The following is a 15,971-nucleotide window of genomic DNA, read 5'->3' as shown; positions in this document are numbered from 1 at the left end:
GGTAAAGTGCCTGCCCTGTGACCCAACACCTCAGCACCAGGAATCCGAAAACACACAATGCACAGAGACTGCAAGTCGTTTTCTGCTCTGAGCTCTGGGGAGATTCCTGCCATGAGTAGAATAATCCCATTCCCAACGGAAACCCTTCCTTAAAAAAGGAAAAAAAAAAAAAAAAAAAAAATCAAGAGTATCCAGATTGGTCTGTTTTATATAAAGAGCTTCCCAAAAAGCTTTGAAGGAATGGTTCTGCCACTGAACAGAAATCTGAAAAATCACTAAGGCACCCTAGGCTGAGGAAGAGACATAAGGAGTAGGAAAAAAGGACATATGCTTTGCAATGGAAGGTTTTCAAGATCTGCATCCGGAATGGGCAGCTCTTAACACCTTCTTTTGGGACAGAGCCTAAAATGATTGCAGTAGCAACAACTTTCATGCCACGGAGACTGATGACTGAATTGATGACAAGGGAATAATAATTGTGAATCTCTACACAGATAAAATAGAGGTAAGACCAAAAAGCTTATCAAAATGTAAAGCAGAGTAAAAACGTATCATGAGAATATATATTCAATATTCTTTCTTTTTTACAATGGTAGTTTTTTCTTAAGTTTACACTATAAAAAAAAAAAAAACAACAACCCTTTTTATGTGTTACTTTACCCCACTCCTTTTAAACAAAAAGGCAAGGTAGGTAAGAAAAACCAAAATAAACCACAAAGAGCACAGATGAACAACAACTCAGGATCCATGAGAAAAGTCACCCAGCATGAACTGTCCATTAACTTCATGAGATGTAATGATGTCTGCTCTGGAGTTTAATGGCAGCTACAAAAAGATACCCAGCTTGGATTTCTCCACAGAATTCTAGGGCCCAGCTTCAAAGGTCTGGATCTCAATGAAAGTGATGGAACCAAAAGGAAATGGCTCAATGTTAACATTTGTGAAACATTTACTGAGCACTTGTCCTATGCCAGGCACTATGCTAGAAGTATTCCATATACACTTTTACTGAATTCTCACTGGTATTTTGGAAAAGAAGTTTTAAATTACCATTTAAGTAACAGATAATTAAGGCCCAAAGAGGTGAAATGCTCACCCAAAGATACAAAACCCAAGATAATTGTGGCTAGAATCTGTGACACAACTCAACTCCAGAGTAAGTGCCTTTGCAACCAAATGAGACTCATTTTCAGACTCAGTTATATCAAGAAAGGGAGGAGGTTTATAAGAATAGAGAATAGTAAGTAGCCATATGGCTGCTCTTTATTAAACCATTTCAGAAACAATTCTTTATTCCCTGGCCCGAGAAAGCAGAGAAATGGGCAAAGAGGTGAAAATCAAGTAAGTCAGCAGGTCCTGCAGAGTGTGGGAACAGCAAGGAACATGCTTAAGAAGAAGGAATGGCACAAACACAAAGAATTTTGAAAAGAAAGATATTTTAGGAATGTAGTCACTAATAAAGGCATTTAGGAAAAAGTAACACATCAACAGAGAAACAGAACGAAACTCCTAAAAAAACCATCCTAATATGGATGACAAACATAAGGAAACCTGAACTGTAAATGACAAACTGCTTTATTAACTTAGAATGGGCAGCCCTGAGAGTTAAAACCCCCATATTGTGAGATTTACCTCCGAGATTGCAACCAGGTTCCACAATAAATACAAGAGAAAAATTTTCTCTGGCTTAAGTAAGGTGAAGGGAAAAGAAACCATTCTGAGACAGGCCAGAGCACTCTGTTCTTCACCAAGTCTGCCCTCTGGGGAAACCAGTTAACCAGAGCGTAACCTCCTGGGCTATCATCAAAGACCGACTGAGCTGGGGAAGGGAGATACACAACTCCAGCCTATTCAACCCATCCTGTCCCACCAAAAGGGGGAGGAAACAAATGAGAAGCCCTTGTGAAGCTGGAGGTCCGGAAGCACAGGCTCCCTAAAAGACCGAGCCCCAAAGATGGGACCACAGAGCACTGCCCCTCCCCGCACACCTCGCCAACACATGACCAAAAGCCTTTTTACAGCAGTTCTTTTTACCCGGCACATCATAGCTGGCTCTCACGAAACAATTACAAGGCATACCAACAGACAACACAATGTGAAGAGAAAGCAAGCATCGGAGACATACACGGCAGGGATATTCAAGTCATCAGACTGGGAACTGAACACAACTCTGGTGAATACGCTACAGGCTCTGACAGGAGAAAGCAGACAGCATCCAGGAACAGGTGGGCAATGTGAGCAGAGATGGAAGTCCTAAGAACTAAAAAGAAATGCCAGTGATAAAGACTTCTGTGACCAAAATGAGGAACTCTTTGATGGGCTTCTTAGTAAACAGGACCCACCTGAGGGAAGAATCCCTGGGCTAGAGGATGTATCAACAGAATCCCCAGAAACCAAAAAGGAAAGAGAACAAAGACCAAGAAAAACAGAATCGAATACCCACGGGGAAAAATCCTGCCTTCTTCACCTTTAAAGAAAAAACGGTCAAGGTCCCCAACATCTGACTCTATTTAATACAGGCAGAGGCAACACCGCTCACCAAAATGTTTACAGTAAGTTCTCCCCAGTCTACTCTCTAATACTAATACCACAGCCAGGTAGCCCTAAATTAAAATAAGCCCAAAATGAGTTGTCATCAGTGCATACTACTGAGTACAAAATAAGTTAATTTTCACATGGTTAATTTTACAGATGACAAGTCACTTTCAAAGAATCAGGTGAGCAATCACAAAATACTACATTACCTTTTAGAATGGAGAAGTAGGAAAGGCACACACATGACTAGTAAATAATCCAAAATTAGTACAAGTTACTGAACGATAAATTAGAAACATCTCTTGCAGTTCATGCAGGGACAGAGAAAACCATTTTGTGATTGAACTTTGCTTTTCTTAAAGGACTAAGTACATATAAGAACAGCAAGAATTAATTTCAAGAAGACAGGAATTCTATCATATAAAACTAAGTGCTTACATTTTTTTTGCCTTGGACAGATTATGAACTTTCAAGCTTACTTTTATTGTATTTCAACACTGTGGGAATTAACAAGCACAGTATACTTCTTCCAGGACACATGATAAGGCTGGGGGTTGTCAACCACGCACATTATATTACATCTGCTACTTCTTGATGCTTAGAGTTTAAAAATGGCACAATCTGGAGATTGCGGAGAAAACCATAAGCATGAAGAAGCATTTCAGGAAATGGGGAGGAGATGGGTGTGGAATGGAGACATCTACAGGGAGGCAAGACACAAAACTATTAAGTAAGAATCAGACCTTTGGGAGACTCATCTCCACATCCCTTACTTTTTCTAGCTGAGTTAAGATGCAACTTATTAGAGACGAATGCTTTAGGTACAGGTGAGACCCTAAAGGCTTCATCTCACCTACATATAAGCCACAAACGGGGACTGTAAGTCTAGTTGTTAATAATATTATCAATAGTAATATTAATAATTACAAAAACAATACTTTTTAATTTAGAAGTGTAACACACACCTAAGACAATTTCAGCATCTGACTTGCTCAGGGTCATACAAAACTTACTTATATTACTAAACACACATATGCACATATGTACATTTATGTATGGGAGAGATGGAAGGGAGAGACTGAGAAAGTGGGTGGGAGATTTTATTTCTTAAGACATCTCCACTCTAGGCCAACAAATGTGACAACTTAGAACAAATTCCTAGAAAGTCACAAATTACCAAAATTGACTCAAGAAGAAATGGAAAACCTGACCCCATAAGATGTAAACAGAAACTGAGCTAGTAATTAAAAATCTTCCCATTAGTAAACACCCAGGCCAGAATAGTTTCACTGTTGAATTTTATCAAATTGTTTAAAGAAATAATACCAATACTGCACAAACTCGTCCAGAAAACAGAGGGGGGCGGTACATTTCCCAACCTATGCTGTAAGGTCAATGTCACCATGCTAACAAGTCAGACAAAGAAAGGAAAATGACAGAACCCTTCATGAATATAGATGCAAAACTCTTCAACAAAAATATTAACCGACTCCAATAGGACCAAGCAGAGTTTATCCCTGGAACACAAGGGCGGATTAACAACCAAAAAATAATTAATGTAACATACCATATTCACAGAATAAAAGATAAAAACCACACAATCATCAACAAACACATAAAAAGCACTGAACAAAAGCCAAACCCCATTCATGGCAAAACTCCTAAACTTAGAATAGAAGTGAGCCTGATAAAGGGCATCTATGAAAAACCTACAATGATCATACTTTAAAAGTAAAAGAGTAATACTTTATCCTCAAGATCAGGAACAAGGCAAGGATGTGTGCTCTTGGCTACTGTATTTAACACTGTGCTGGAGGTTCTAGACAATTGACAAGAAAATGAAATAAAAGGCATCCAGATTGAAAAACGCTTTATTCACAAGTGACATGATCCTATATATAGAATATCCTGAGGAATCTACCCATACCTATTGGGACTAATAAGTAAGTATGGTGAATTTGCAGAATATAAGATCAATACACAAAAATCAACTGTATTTCTATAAGCAAGCAACAAACAATCCAAAACCAAACCAAGGATACAATTCCATTCATAACAGCATAAGAAAAAGAAGACAGGTAGGAACAAATTTTTTTTTTTTTTTAAGATTTTATTTATTTATTTATTTGAGAGAGAGAATGAGAGAGAGAGAGCATGAGATGGGGGAAGGTCAGAGGGAGAAGCAGACTCCCCGCTGAGCAGGGAGCCCGATGCGGGACTCAATCCCAGGACTCCAGGATCATAACCTGAGCCGAAGGCAGTCGCTTAACCAACTGAGCCACCCAGGCGCCCAGGTAGGAACAAATTTAACAAAAGGCGTGTAGGACCTGTACACCGAAAATTTAGATACTTTGCTGGGGAAAATGGTGCACGCTTAAAAAGATGCACTTCCACCTCAGGCAATAACACAAAATTAACTCAAAACGGATGATAAATTTAAATGTAAGAGTTAAAACAGTAAAATTTTTAGAACAAAACACATGGGAAAAATCTTTAAGAGCTTGAGCTGGGCAAAGATTTCTACACCAGAAAGCATGATACGCTGGACCTTATCAAAATTAAAAACTACTGCACTTCAAAAGATACTTTTAAAATATGAAAAGACGGGACGCCTGGGTAGCTCAGTCGGTTAAGCGTCTGCCTTTGGCTCAGGTCATGATCCCAGGGTCCTGGGATTGAGTCCCGTACTGGGCCCCTCACTCAGCGGGGAGCCTGCTTCTCTCACTGCCTGCCATTCCTCCTGCTTGTGCTCACAGGTACTCTCTCTCTCTCTCTGACAAATAAATAAATAAAAATCTAAAAAAAAAAAAGATTGGTGTGGAGTATTTAAAAAAAAAGGAAAGAAGGAAGGAGAAAAGACAAGCAAAAAACATGCAAAGCAGGTATCTAATGAAGGAGTTGTAGCCAGGAATATAAAAAGAACTCCTACAACTCAGTAATAAGATAAACAACCCAGGGCGCCTGGGGTGGGTCAGATGGTTAAGCGTCTGCCTTCGGCTCAGGTCATGATCCCGGGGTCCTGGGATCGAGTCCCACATCGGGCTCCCAGCTCAGCGGGGGGTCTGCCTCTCCCTGTGACCCTCTCCCCTCTCATGCTGTTTCTCTCTCGCTCGCTCTCTAAAAAATAAATAAAATCTTTAAAAAAAAAAAAAAAAAAAAAAAGACAAACAACCCAAATTTTAAGTGGGCAAAAAATATGAGCAGACATTTCACCAAAGATACATGAATAGTTAATAAGCACATGAAAACAATGTTCAACATCCTTAGTCATGAGGGAAATGGAAATTAAAACCACAATGACATACCATTTCAAGCCCACCAGAATAGCTGTATTAAATAGCTGTATTAAAAGATGCAGAGAAGTTAGAGCTCTCACTGCTGATGGGAATGTAAAATGGTGCACCAACTTGGAAAACACTTTGGCATTTTCTCAGTAGGTTTAACATAAAACTGAAACACAATTCAGCAATTCTACTACTAGAGAAATAAAAAAATGTGCCCCACAGTAAGACTTGCATGCAATGTTCATAGCAGCATCATTTCTAATAGCCAAAACCTATAACCAACAAAAATCCTTCAACTGTGAATGGTTAGACAAGATGTGGTATGTCCATAAAGACGATGACAATTCAGCAAGAAAATGAAACAAACTACTGACACATATAAGATTATGAATGAAATCTCAAAAACGGGCAAATGTGGTGGGGGGTGGGGCTGGGGGGAGGGACACACCATGAGAAGGGAAAGAAGCCAAACAAAAGAGATCACATATTGTATGGTTCCATTTATATGAAATGTTCAGAAAAGGCAAATTTAAAAACAGAAGGTAGATCAGTGGCTGACTGGAGCTAAAGGTATGAATGCAGATTAATTTTAATTGGTCTTGAGAAATCTTACTGAAGGGATGAAAATATTCTAAAACTGATTTATGGTGATGGTTGTACAATTCAGAAAGTAACTAAAAATCACTGAACTGTAAGCCTGAAATGGGTAAATTTTATATGTAAAATATAACTCAATAAAGTTTTTCTTTAAAAAAAAGAATTTTGGTCTTTAAACAACTGCTAATGGAAAAAGCATTTAAGAGTCATAAGCAGGCACCAACAAGTGATTGCTGAATAAATAATGAGACACCAAAAAGTGTTGAATAAATAATAAGGGGGGAAAAAAACTAAGCTAACTAAGCAGGTCAGTGATCATTTGGAGAGTATCCTAACACATGTGTGACTTCGGGGAAGTTATGATGGAGAAAAGATCCACACTGGGAAAACAATAGAGATCTACAGGCTGGTATGTACGTTCAAATACTTGCTAGCTGTGTGGTGTTACGAAAGGCACGAGACCATGCTGAGTGTAGAAGAGAGTTACGAGAGAGGTGAACACAGTGAATGCGCGCACAGCACAGCTCCTGGTCTGAGAACCAATGGCCGGGGTCAGCAGCACAGCACTATTAACAGCAGAAACCGTATCACGTGTGGCCCAGTATATATCTGGCAAAGCAATGTTAAGTCTCCTGCACCAAAAATGGCTTCAGGACCTCTACACGAACACTGTTAGAAACCAATTCCCATACCTCTCTTTTCTCTAGGTTAAGACTAAAGCACACAAGAACCCTTCTGTCAAGGAAACAGACTGAGCGAAGGCCAAGCTCTACTGATCAAGACACAGGGTTCCTGAGGAATGACATGTCTGACTCACACAGTACCCGCAGCCATGGAAGTTCCATGCAAACACAGGCAACTAAATTGCTTAAATGAGCTCACTTGTTTCTAAAAGAGAAGATACGTTAGAAAGAAAACCAGGCAGACAGCAAGAGTCATTAAAATGAGAAATCGCTTGCCCCAACAGTCATTTCCTCCTTCACAGGGGAAACAGGAATGAAGAAGGAAGTATACTTCATGACAATGTTGATCCACTGGGAAGAGGAAAGTATGCATGCAAGTACTGATTCCAGCTCCATTTTCAAACCCCAAGAGCCACAGCATCTAGTTCAGGGGCTGACAAACTACAGCCCACAGGACAAATCTGGCCTACCACCGATTTTTGGAAATAAAGTTTGACTGCATGATAGCTACACGTCCATTTACGTTTTGTCTGTGGCCGCTTCTGTACTTCACAGCAGAACTGAATACTTACTACAGAGACCATCTGACCTGCAAGCCTAAAATATTTACGACCTGGCTCTTGGACCACCATCACCCCACCCCTCACCGCCCCCCCCCCAAAAAAAAGTTTGCAAGTTGGCAACTATGAATGTCAATATGAGCTGACATAGTTCAAATGTTTAAATCAAGGAATTAAAAGGGAAGACTTCTGGATTTGATAATGCACTGGTTTAAAAGATACCCTGGGCACATCACGTGACAGGACGTACAATGATGGTGTGGGCTTTGGAGCGAAACACATTTGATGCTAAATCTCTTCAGATAATGAGAAGACTTCAGCAAGATATTTCAGGCAATTTCCTCACTCCTGTACCATGGGCAAAATACCTACACCTGCCAGAGTTATATGTACAGCACTCAAAACCATTAATAGTAGCAGATAATAACTACAATAAGTATTAGCTCCTTCCATCTACACACTAAACTGGGACTTTCATTTACCCCTTACAATTTGCATTAACCCTCAGTCTTTAAAGCCAAGCATTCTGTCACTAGGAAACACTGTTGTGCAATGTACCCCCCATTGCCTTATCTGTCCAACATGGATTTACCAATCTAGAATGGCCTGACAACTTCTCTAAAGTAACGTCCATATGTAACCTGAGACAATGAGTTCTACAAGGACAGCTCTGACCACGTGAGATTTCAGGATACACACACACTCACACAAATGTGTATGTACATACATAGGTACGTATTTTTGCCTTAAAAACCACCTCTCCAACTCAGAGATAGCATTCTTGGTCCTAGAATAAGACCTCTACTATCCTATCCCCTTCAGGACTTCTTTGACTTTTATAAATCACTTCCCAGTCTTTGTCTTTCCAAATGAAAGCATACTATTCAATGTTTAGTCCGTCCTCATCTTGGAGCCCATAAAGCCACTTATAATCTTGCTGGTTAAAAACTGAAAAGAGTCCATGTAAACTATGAGCTCTGGAAGATAATTGTGTGTCAATGTCAGTTCATCAACTGTAAAAGGTACCACTCTGGCTGGGGGTGCTGCTACTAGAAAAACCTGCTCGGGCGCCTGGGTGGCTCAGTTGGTTGAGCGACTGCCTTCGGCTCAGGTCATGATCCTGGAGTCCCGGGATCGAGTCCTGCATCGGGCTCCCTGCTCGGCGGGGAGCCTGCTTCTCCCTCTGACCCTCCCCCCTCTCATGTGCTCTCTCTCTCTCATTCTCTCGGTCTCAAATAAATAAATAAAATCTTTAAAAAAAAAAAAAAAAAACCTGCTCATGTGCAGGGCAGAGGGTACAGGAGTAATCTCTGTACTTTCCCCTCAAATTTGCTATGAAGCTAAAACTGCTCTAAAAAAAATAAGTAAACAGAGGATTAAAAATAAAAACCAAACATAATCTTCTGGGGAAAGTGGCCATACATGATGACTTTTCCTAGGACAGTTTAGGTCTGTCATCACAGAGTTCATTGTTAACAGCACTCCCATCTACTCTCAAATGTGTCCTACCTTGCACCATAAGTTGTATGGTCACTCTACTTCAATGCCTCAACTCTCCTCATCTAAGAAATAAATCAGCACTTCAAAACGCAAACTCGGTAAGTATCTGAGGAAAGGAAGTATGCACCACCTTCCACCTCTTGAAGGACTTAGGAATTTGCCACCCGAAGTATTAATGTTAAGTTTCTTCTCATTCTTACAGCCTGCTGTTTACAATCCTCTTTTCCTTCCTCATTTTAGGATCTAGATGGTAACATTTTTAAATCCCCATACATAATAACAACCTAAACATACAGTTGAGAAATACACATCTATACTCATTAGCATACTAGGTAGTTTATACCCAAAAAAAAAAAAAAAAAAAAAAATCAAGAATCTGGCAATTTTTTCAAATAAAACGTTTTTGTGTGGGAAAGTAAGGTATTAGGCGTATATGGGGGGGGAGGGAGTCTGAAAAATAAGGCAAAATATTAATTGTGATATTTCGGTGGTGACACTAGATGAACACATTCTTTGTCTATGTCTCTGTGTTTTCCAGCTTTCCTGAAAATGAATCTGTACTGGATTTATAATGAAAGACTCCCACGTGTAGCCAAAGAACAAGATGTTCAGACTGAAGCTGAAGTGAATATATAGTGGATGCACCCAAACTTGAATAAATCCAAAACTGCTATGCTCTCTAGGTACAGCCTAAATAACATGAGGCACTTAAGGAAGGCACAGAACACCCAGGACACTCCTGGGATAAAGGGACTGTCCTTTGCTTACGCAAAGTACTTGTAATGTCATCAGTGGCAAGAGATTTCTAGAGTTCAAGGTGGTGTTAGAGTAATGGTTCTTACCCAGGTTTAAGCTTGAAGAGGATCCATGTGAAGAGAGGGAAGGAGGTGGTGTCTGTGAATGTCCTGGTCCCTGACTAGGGAGAGGCATGCCCACGGGTCCAGGAGAGGAGGAAAAGCTAAGGCCGTTATAAAAACTGTGTCCAATGGGGGTCAAGCTGCTCGATGTCCTCTTATAAAGGTCACTGCTGCCAGTCAGGGAGTCACGGCGGGAGCCACTGCCAGTGTTGGAGTTTGCAACTAAAATGGAATTAAAACAATGCAGATAAGAAAAGGCCTGTTCTTTGAAGAACAAGCCCAGTGACCTGTTCCTAACACTTTGATCCAGACTCCTTACCACCGCAAATTTGTCAGCAGAGACAGCCTAACTGTTCATGTGGCAGTTCTAGGGGCAGGTAAAGTAATAAAGAGGACATGGCTCAGGTTAACATGAAGCTTTTGTTCAAACCATCACACGAATGCTAAATTTACCTTCCTTTGGTGTCACATATTATGGGGTGGGGATGGGGTAAAAAGCTCGGACGGCCACATAAGCTATGGAAAAGGTGAAAGAAAATGGGCTAGAAAGAATGCCTTTCATCAACCCAAAGGTTCTAGTAGAAAAATGGAATACAGAAAAAAGATTTGTAAATGGGGTATTTCCCCACTACACAAGACTTACATGTGAAAGCCTATCTTCTCAAGATCTTCTCTTCTCAGGGTTCAATCAAGAGTTATTGCTAGCTCCCAGTTCCAATCTAAGATTCTCTCTCTCAAACATGCCCTTCTGTTCTGAGATCACATTGTTCTACAAACACTGCCATTATCCCACTGTTTTCCTAACTACTTTCCTGCTTTATCCTCCCATCGAAATATTAAAAATATCTTGGTCTAATGTCCTTCTTCCCACTTTTCCATAATATCCACCTTAATTCTTCTCAAAAGACTGGAGCAAACTCCTGACTCTGTAAGGCCTGCATATTGAGGGGTACACTACCCTGTCGTCTTTGGTCAGTCCTCCTCCCTCAGTTTTTAACATTCACATTTCTACACTTCCCTCCACGTTCTTCCCAATGCCTGCAAAAAACCTCCCCTGGTTTTCTGATCCCTGAAACAAATCAACTATGAGAGTATAAATAAGTAGCAATATGAGCATAAACCTGAAATCAGCCCCAAATGTAAAACTTGATTTTAACAGTCCGTCATCTCAAAGATATGTGGGACGGCCGAATTCCCACGGGGCTCGGTCCAGATCTGCCTGGGGTATCTGTCCAGGGTTCCATGCATCATCAGTGTTCCACAAAGATTGCAAAAACAACAAAAATTCAGTTTTAACAGCACTTAAGTCGGATTTCTACCTGCTGTTCCAAACCCTCCGAGGGCTGATCCCAGGGTGGCGCCGAGAGAACTGCTACTTCCGAATCCCAAGGATGTGTTGGCAGGCTGGGCAGAGCCCTGGGAGAAGAGGGAGCTGCTCTGTGAATTGCTGCTCAGAGAGTTGTTGCCATAGAAAGAGCTGGATGCCAGGCTGTTACTGGGCTGCTGCTGGGGCTGGGGCTGGGGCTGCTGGGTTCCTAAAGGGCGAAACGGTCCATTTGTTGTTCCAGCAAGACCACCGGCTGCTCCATTTGCTGAAGCTGCGGCCGCCGCAACAGCTACGAAGAAGAAAGCAAAGCATTGGGCTGGGAAAGGCGCTGGCCGCGTACCCCAGCCTCGGCGCTAGCCTTCCAGAAACGCTGTCACGCGCTCCTAGCTTCGCAAAGCAGACATGAGCTTTGTAAAGAACTACACGAATCTGCCTTTGAGCCCTCCATCTGAGGCTTCTATTTTCTACTTCTGCTTCCAATTTGAAGTCAAAATACCATGGAAGCCAAATTCACTATGGTGGTAGCTTTAAAGAGTCTGCAGTTTAAAATAGGTACAGATGTCAAATGTAGCCATTTTAAATACGACTACTTCCTAAAATCTCAAGTTCCACAAATATCAATGTTGAGGACTTTTCCAGAACCACTGTTGGCAATATACGCAAGCCCCTCGAATTCCTGAACATATTGCTCTCTTCTAGATGTTCCCACTATTGTTCTTAATTTATATTCCTAATATATATACACACATATATAAAGCTTAAAATAAAAACCTATTCTGTCCCCCATCAAAATATATTGCTCTGCCCACTTCTCACTATTCCCTCCATCCCGCCCCCCTCCAAAAAACAAAAAACAACACCCCCCCCCAAAAAAAACCCCACAAAAACAAATATTATCTTAAAATAATGTCAAGGATTTCTGTGAAATTAGCCTTGGACTTCTGCCAACGGTGCCATTTTGTGTGAGTAATCCAACTTCCTATGTTCACGGTGGAGCAGGTCCTTGCTGCTAACCAGCTGGTACATGGCTGTCAACAGAATCTATCGAGGTCACTTGCTGCTTCTGATTTTCTCTTTGAAATATTACAGGGCAGAATTGCTATATTGAGAACTGTCAAATAAAGTACATTTCAACATATTGTAAGAACATCATCCATCGCCCCTTTTGGACTACTGACAGGAGTTCACAAAGACGGAAGCTCACCTGCTTGCGCGGCCGAGGAACTGATGATGACTGGGGCAGGAGCTACAAGCCGAACAGGAGCTCCCAGACCATTTCTCGCTCCTGCATTTACCACAAGGGCGCCCGTTTGGTCATAGTAAGCAGCAGGAGCCAAGACTGGGTAACCTGGGAATATTAAGCCACATACAAGTATATATGAAATTAACAGTGTTTTCCTGGGTAGCTGAATATTGTCAACAGTCACAGACTCTCAGCTGTGGGGACAGACATACGTAGATGTCTCTCCTGGCTTCACCACCTAGATAGCTGTATGACCTTGCATCTCTGAGCATCCATTTCTTCAATTAGGATAATAATACCTGCCTCATAAAGTTCCTGTGACAATTAAAGGACGAATGTGACAGATCTAGCATGATATCTGGCACAATAGGGGGTAGTACTACTTACCAGCCGCTAAGTGTTAGAAAGGGAACTCAGGGGGACACCTGGGTGGCTCAGTCGGTTAAGTGTCTGCCTTCAACTCACGTCATGATCCCAAGGGTCCTGGGATCGAGCCCCACATCGGGCTCCTTGCTCAGTGGGGAGCCTGCTTCTCCCTCTGCCTCTGCCTGCCACTCCCCCTGCTTGCGCTTTCTCTCTCTCTCTCTCTCTGACAAATAAATAAATAAAATCTTTTTAAAAAATAAATAAAAGAAAGGGAACTCGGCAGGATAGTGAACACCCGTGCTCTTCAAAGTGCTAACCAAGGTTATCACCAGAAATCATACACTGACAGTATTTTATGTTTTTTGACTAGAGAAGTAACGGAGGGTACAAATGATTACAACAATTACAGTACTTTCATACCTCACAACAGTGTAAGCACAAATATCCTGCAAGTTAGCAGGTAAAACCTAGACACACTTCAAATAATAGGATCTTTCACATCACCATATGAGATGGAATCTCCAAATCCTACTGAATAATAGGAGAAATTACAGGTGACTTCCCAATAAAACCTGAATGCTTAATAACTAATATAACAAATGATACATGTTAAAGTTACTCAGTGAATTCATAAATAGATCAATTAATTGGGCTACACTCCATGATCAGTAAGAACCCATACATTTACGCTGAGGTCTTACAAGGACCTGTTTCAAAGGAAGAAACACAAATTACTTCCAACCCATGCAAAGAATAGGACCAGGACAGTGAGCCAAGAAAAACATATATTCAAGATAAATATTAATCACGGGCAGGCAGCTATAAAGCACCTCTGCTGTTGGCTTGGGAGAAATCCTAGAAACGTGAGGGATCGCCCCATCAAGGAACACTAGGAACTTCCTAATAATACTGTTCAGAGACATCAGCATGAAGGCTAAGGCCCTGGAGTGATGCTAAAGTAGCCTGCCCACTCCTTCTATTATCCCTAATCCTAAGGGAGAGAACAGATCATCACAAAGGAATACAGCACACTCGAAGCAATGCGTGAGGAGATATATGTAAGACGAAGACTGGCTCAGAACAATTAGGTGCTCTCATCAGCGAACTATGGTCTAAGTGAGGGCAAGTGTATGTCATCTTTGCCAGTGCCCAAATAATGACAAGCCGACACAAGCTTAAAGCACTGCCTGTTCTCCTCTCAATCTCCCCCAACAAGCAGACTGTTTTTCCCTCCAAGTATTAGAAACAACAATGCAGCCTCACCTGGCATGCCTGCAGCCAGTCCTTGTCCAAAAGCAAGGGCAGAATTCACTGCTGCAGCTGCCACTAGTGGATCTGTTTGCTGTCCCTGCTGGTTCTGATTTGGGGTCAAAGGACGCTGGCTGGCTCCTCCACGGAGAACCTGGGAGACAGAAATAAGTCAACTACTTTCTTGTCACTGAAAATACCTAAGACCCACCGTGTGCTTAAGTTGGGCCAACTTTTAGAAACTGATAGTTGTAACTGTTTTTCCTATAATGTTTTCTATGACATTGCTGTTAGGATAAAAATTCAATTAGCAACATCTCATTTAGTGAAATCTCATTCTACCATTTTTAAACATTATTACACCTTTATAAGCAGCCAAAAGCATTAAAAAAAAATGATGATTCATTAATCAAATACATAATGACTATCATCTGGCAGGTACGAGAGATAAAGCAATGAAACAGACAGAGCCCCTGCCCTCTTGAAGCTTTTATTCTAGTGAATGAGACAGACAATAAATGGCAACTCTATAAAATATCAGTGCTCTGACAAAAAGTGGGTGGAGGAGTCTGATGGAGTGGGGAGGGGAGTTTAGATAGGATGAACAAGGGTAATCTACCCACATAGATTAAAATATCTGTGTCTAAAGGGGGGGAAAAAAACCCACCAAAAGTCTGTATTTTCTTTATGGAATATAAGAGCACCTTCTCTACCTTATAACACTATTCCCATTCTACAAGGCCCAAATGGCCCCAAATGAGCTCCCCAGATTTGACTTAGGAGGCTTCTGACCTGTTTCTATTTCTCCTCTCATAAATTCCACAATAGACCGCAATCTAAATGGAGATGAGTGTCAAGAACACTGCCCTTTTCAGTACAGAAGACCAGTTCTGTCACTGTGCTGAAGGATCCACTTTTTATGAATGAAACATGGATATCAAAATGGTGGTAATCATTCTTATTCTGAATGCTCTGAAGAATCTACTCCACATGATCTATATACTCCAGCAAGTAAAAATGCAAAACCCACAGACCAAGGCTAAAATTATAAAATGTGTTTTGCATGTTTTCAAAGGCAAAAAAAGTTCTTATCAAATCACTTTAACTATCACTCTGCTTTTTATAAAAATTAGACATATGATCAGGAACCTGGGTACAGATTATTCTTGGTACCATTTGGTAAAAAATGTAAAAGAGAAACACCACTAACACTCAACTATTAAAGGAGCATAAGGGAAACACCACCATCCGTACTGGCAAAAAGAGTCGTGTAGACACTTGGTTAACTCCAAGTCTCTTATTTTCTTATCTGTAAAAGTAGTGAGAGTAATGGCTGATCTTGCAGATCTGCTGGGAATATTAGAATTAATGTCTGCAAGGCACAATACCTGGTACCCAGGAGACAATCAATAACCAAGAGCTAATTACTATCAAAATATTTGTTTGTGACCTAAAGAATCTAATGGACTTTAAAAGAGAAGGAGTGCTTCAATCCACATCGACAGAAGAGTCAAGGGAGGCTGCCCAGTTGAGTGTTTGCACCAAGACTTAGAAGATGCCTCACCAATGACCCAGAAGAGTTCTCACTCTAGGAATAAAGTAAACAGCGTGTACAGAGATATGGCAAATACTAACAGTTCAAGAACGACTAAAACATCAATGAAAGCATCATTTCCATAGGGTATTGTGAACCAGGTTGGTTTATGTATGGTTAGGAGTTGTGTAAAAGGTTGGGGGACAGGCGAAGGGACAAGGTGCCTCAAGAAAGAGG

At 41.0% G+C, this 15,971-nt stretch overlaps 1 protein-coding gene and 1 non-coding gene across 20 annotated transcripts in view; both read right to left on the bottom strand.

Moving 5' to 3' along the window:
* The window catches only part of PUM1 (pumilio RNA binding family member 1), a 139,906-nt gene that overhangs the window by 23,045 nt on the left and 100,890 nt on the right, over window positions 1-15,971 (bottom strand). For 15 of the 19 annotated variants that reach the window (XR_010411035.1, XM_064589598.1, XM_064589600.1 and 12 more), the window contains 4 exons: window positions 14,216-14,354; window positions 12,548-12,691; window positions 11,336-11,632; window positions 10,002-10,238 (listed from right to left, as the gene is read on the bottom strand). Coding sequence is in view for 18 of the 19 variants with exons in the window: in XM_064589598.1 (XP_064445668.1) it covers window positions 10,002-10,238; window positions 11,336-11,632; window positions 12,548-12,691; window positions 14,216-14,354 (817 nt within the window). In the remaining variant the exon portion in view is untranslated. The remainder of the gene's footprint in view (window positions 1-10,001; window positions 10,239-11,335; window positions 11,633-12,547; window positions 12,692-14,215; window positions 14,355-15,971) is intronic. The other 4 variants (XM_064589605.1, XM_064589606.1, XM_064589609.1 and 1 more) reach the window with 2 other exon arrangements.
* LOC123860705 (small nucleolar RNA SNORD103/SNORD85) lies at window positions 14,022-14,099 on the bottom strand. Its single transcript, XR_006794820.1, has one exon. It is a non-coding gene; the product is annotated as a small nucleolar RNA SNORD103/SNORD85 (small nucleolar RNA).

This window comes from Mirounga angustirostris, unplaced genomic scaffold (assembly GCF_029215605.1).
Source record: "Mirounga angustirostris isolate CCGP_5_RB_7025 unplaced genomic scaffold, mMirAng1.0.hap1 SCAF_4, whole genome shotgun sequence".
Taxonomy (NCBI): domain Eukaryota; kingdom Metazoa; phylum Chordata; class Mammalia; order Carnivora; family Phocidae; genus Mirounga; species Mirounga angustirostris.
Note: the sequence above shows the minus strand (reverse complement) of the source record. Positions and strands in the feature narration are given on the sequence as shown.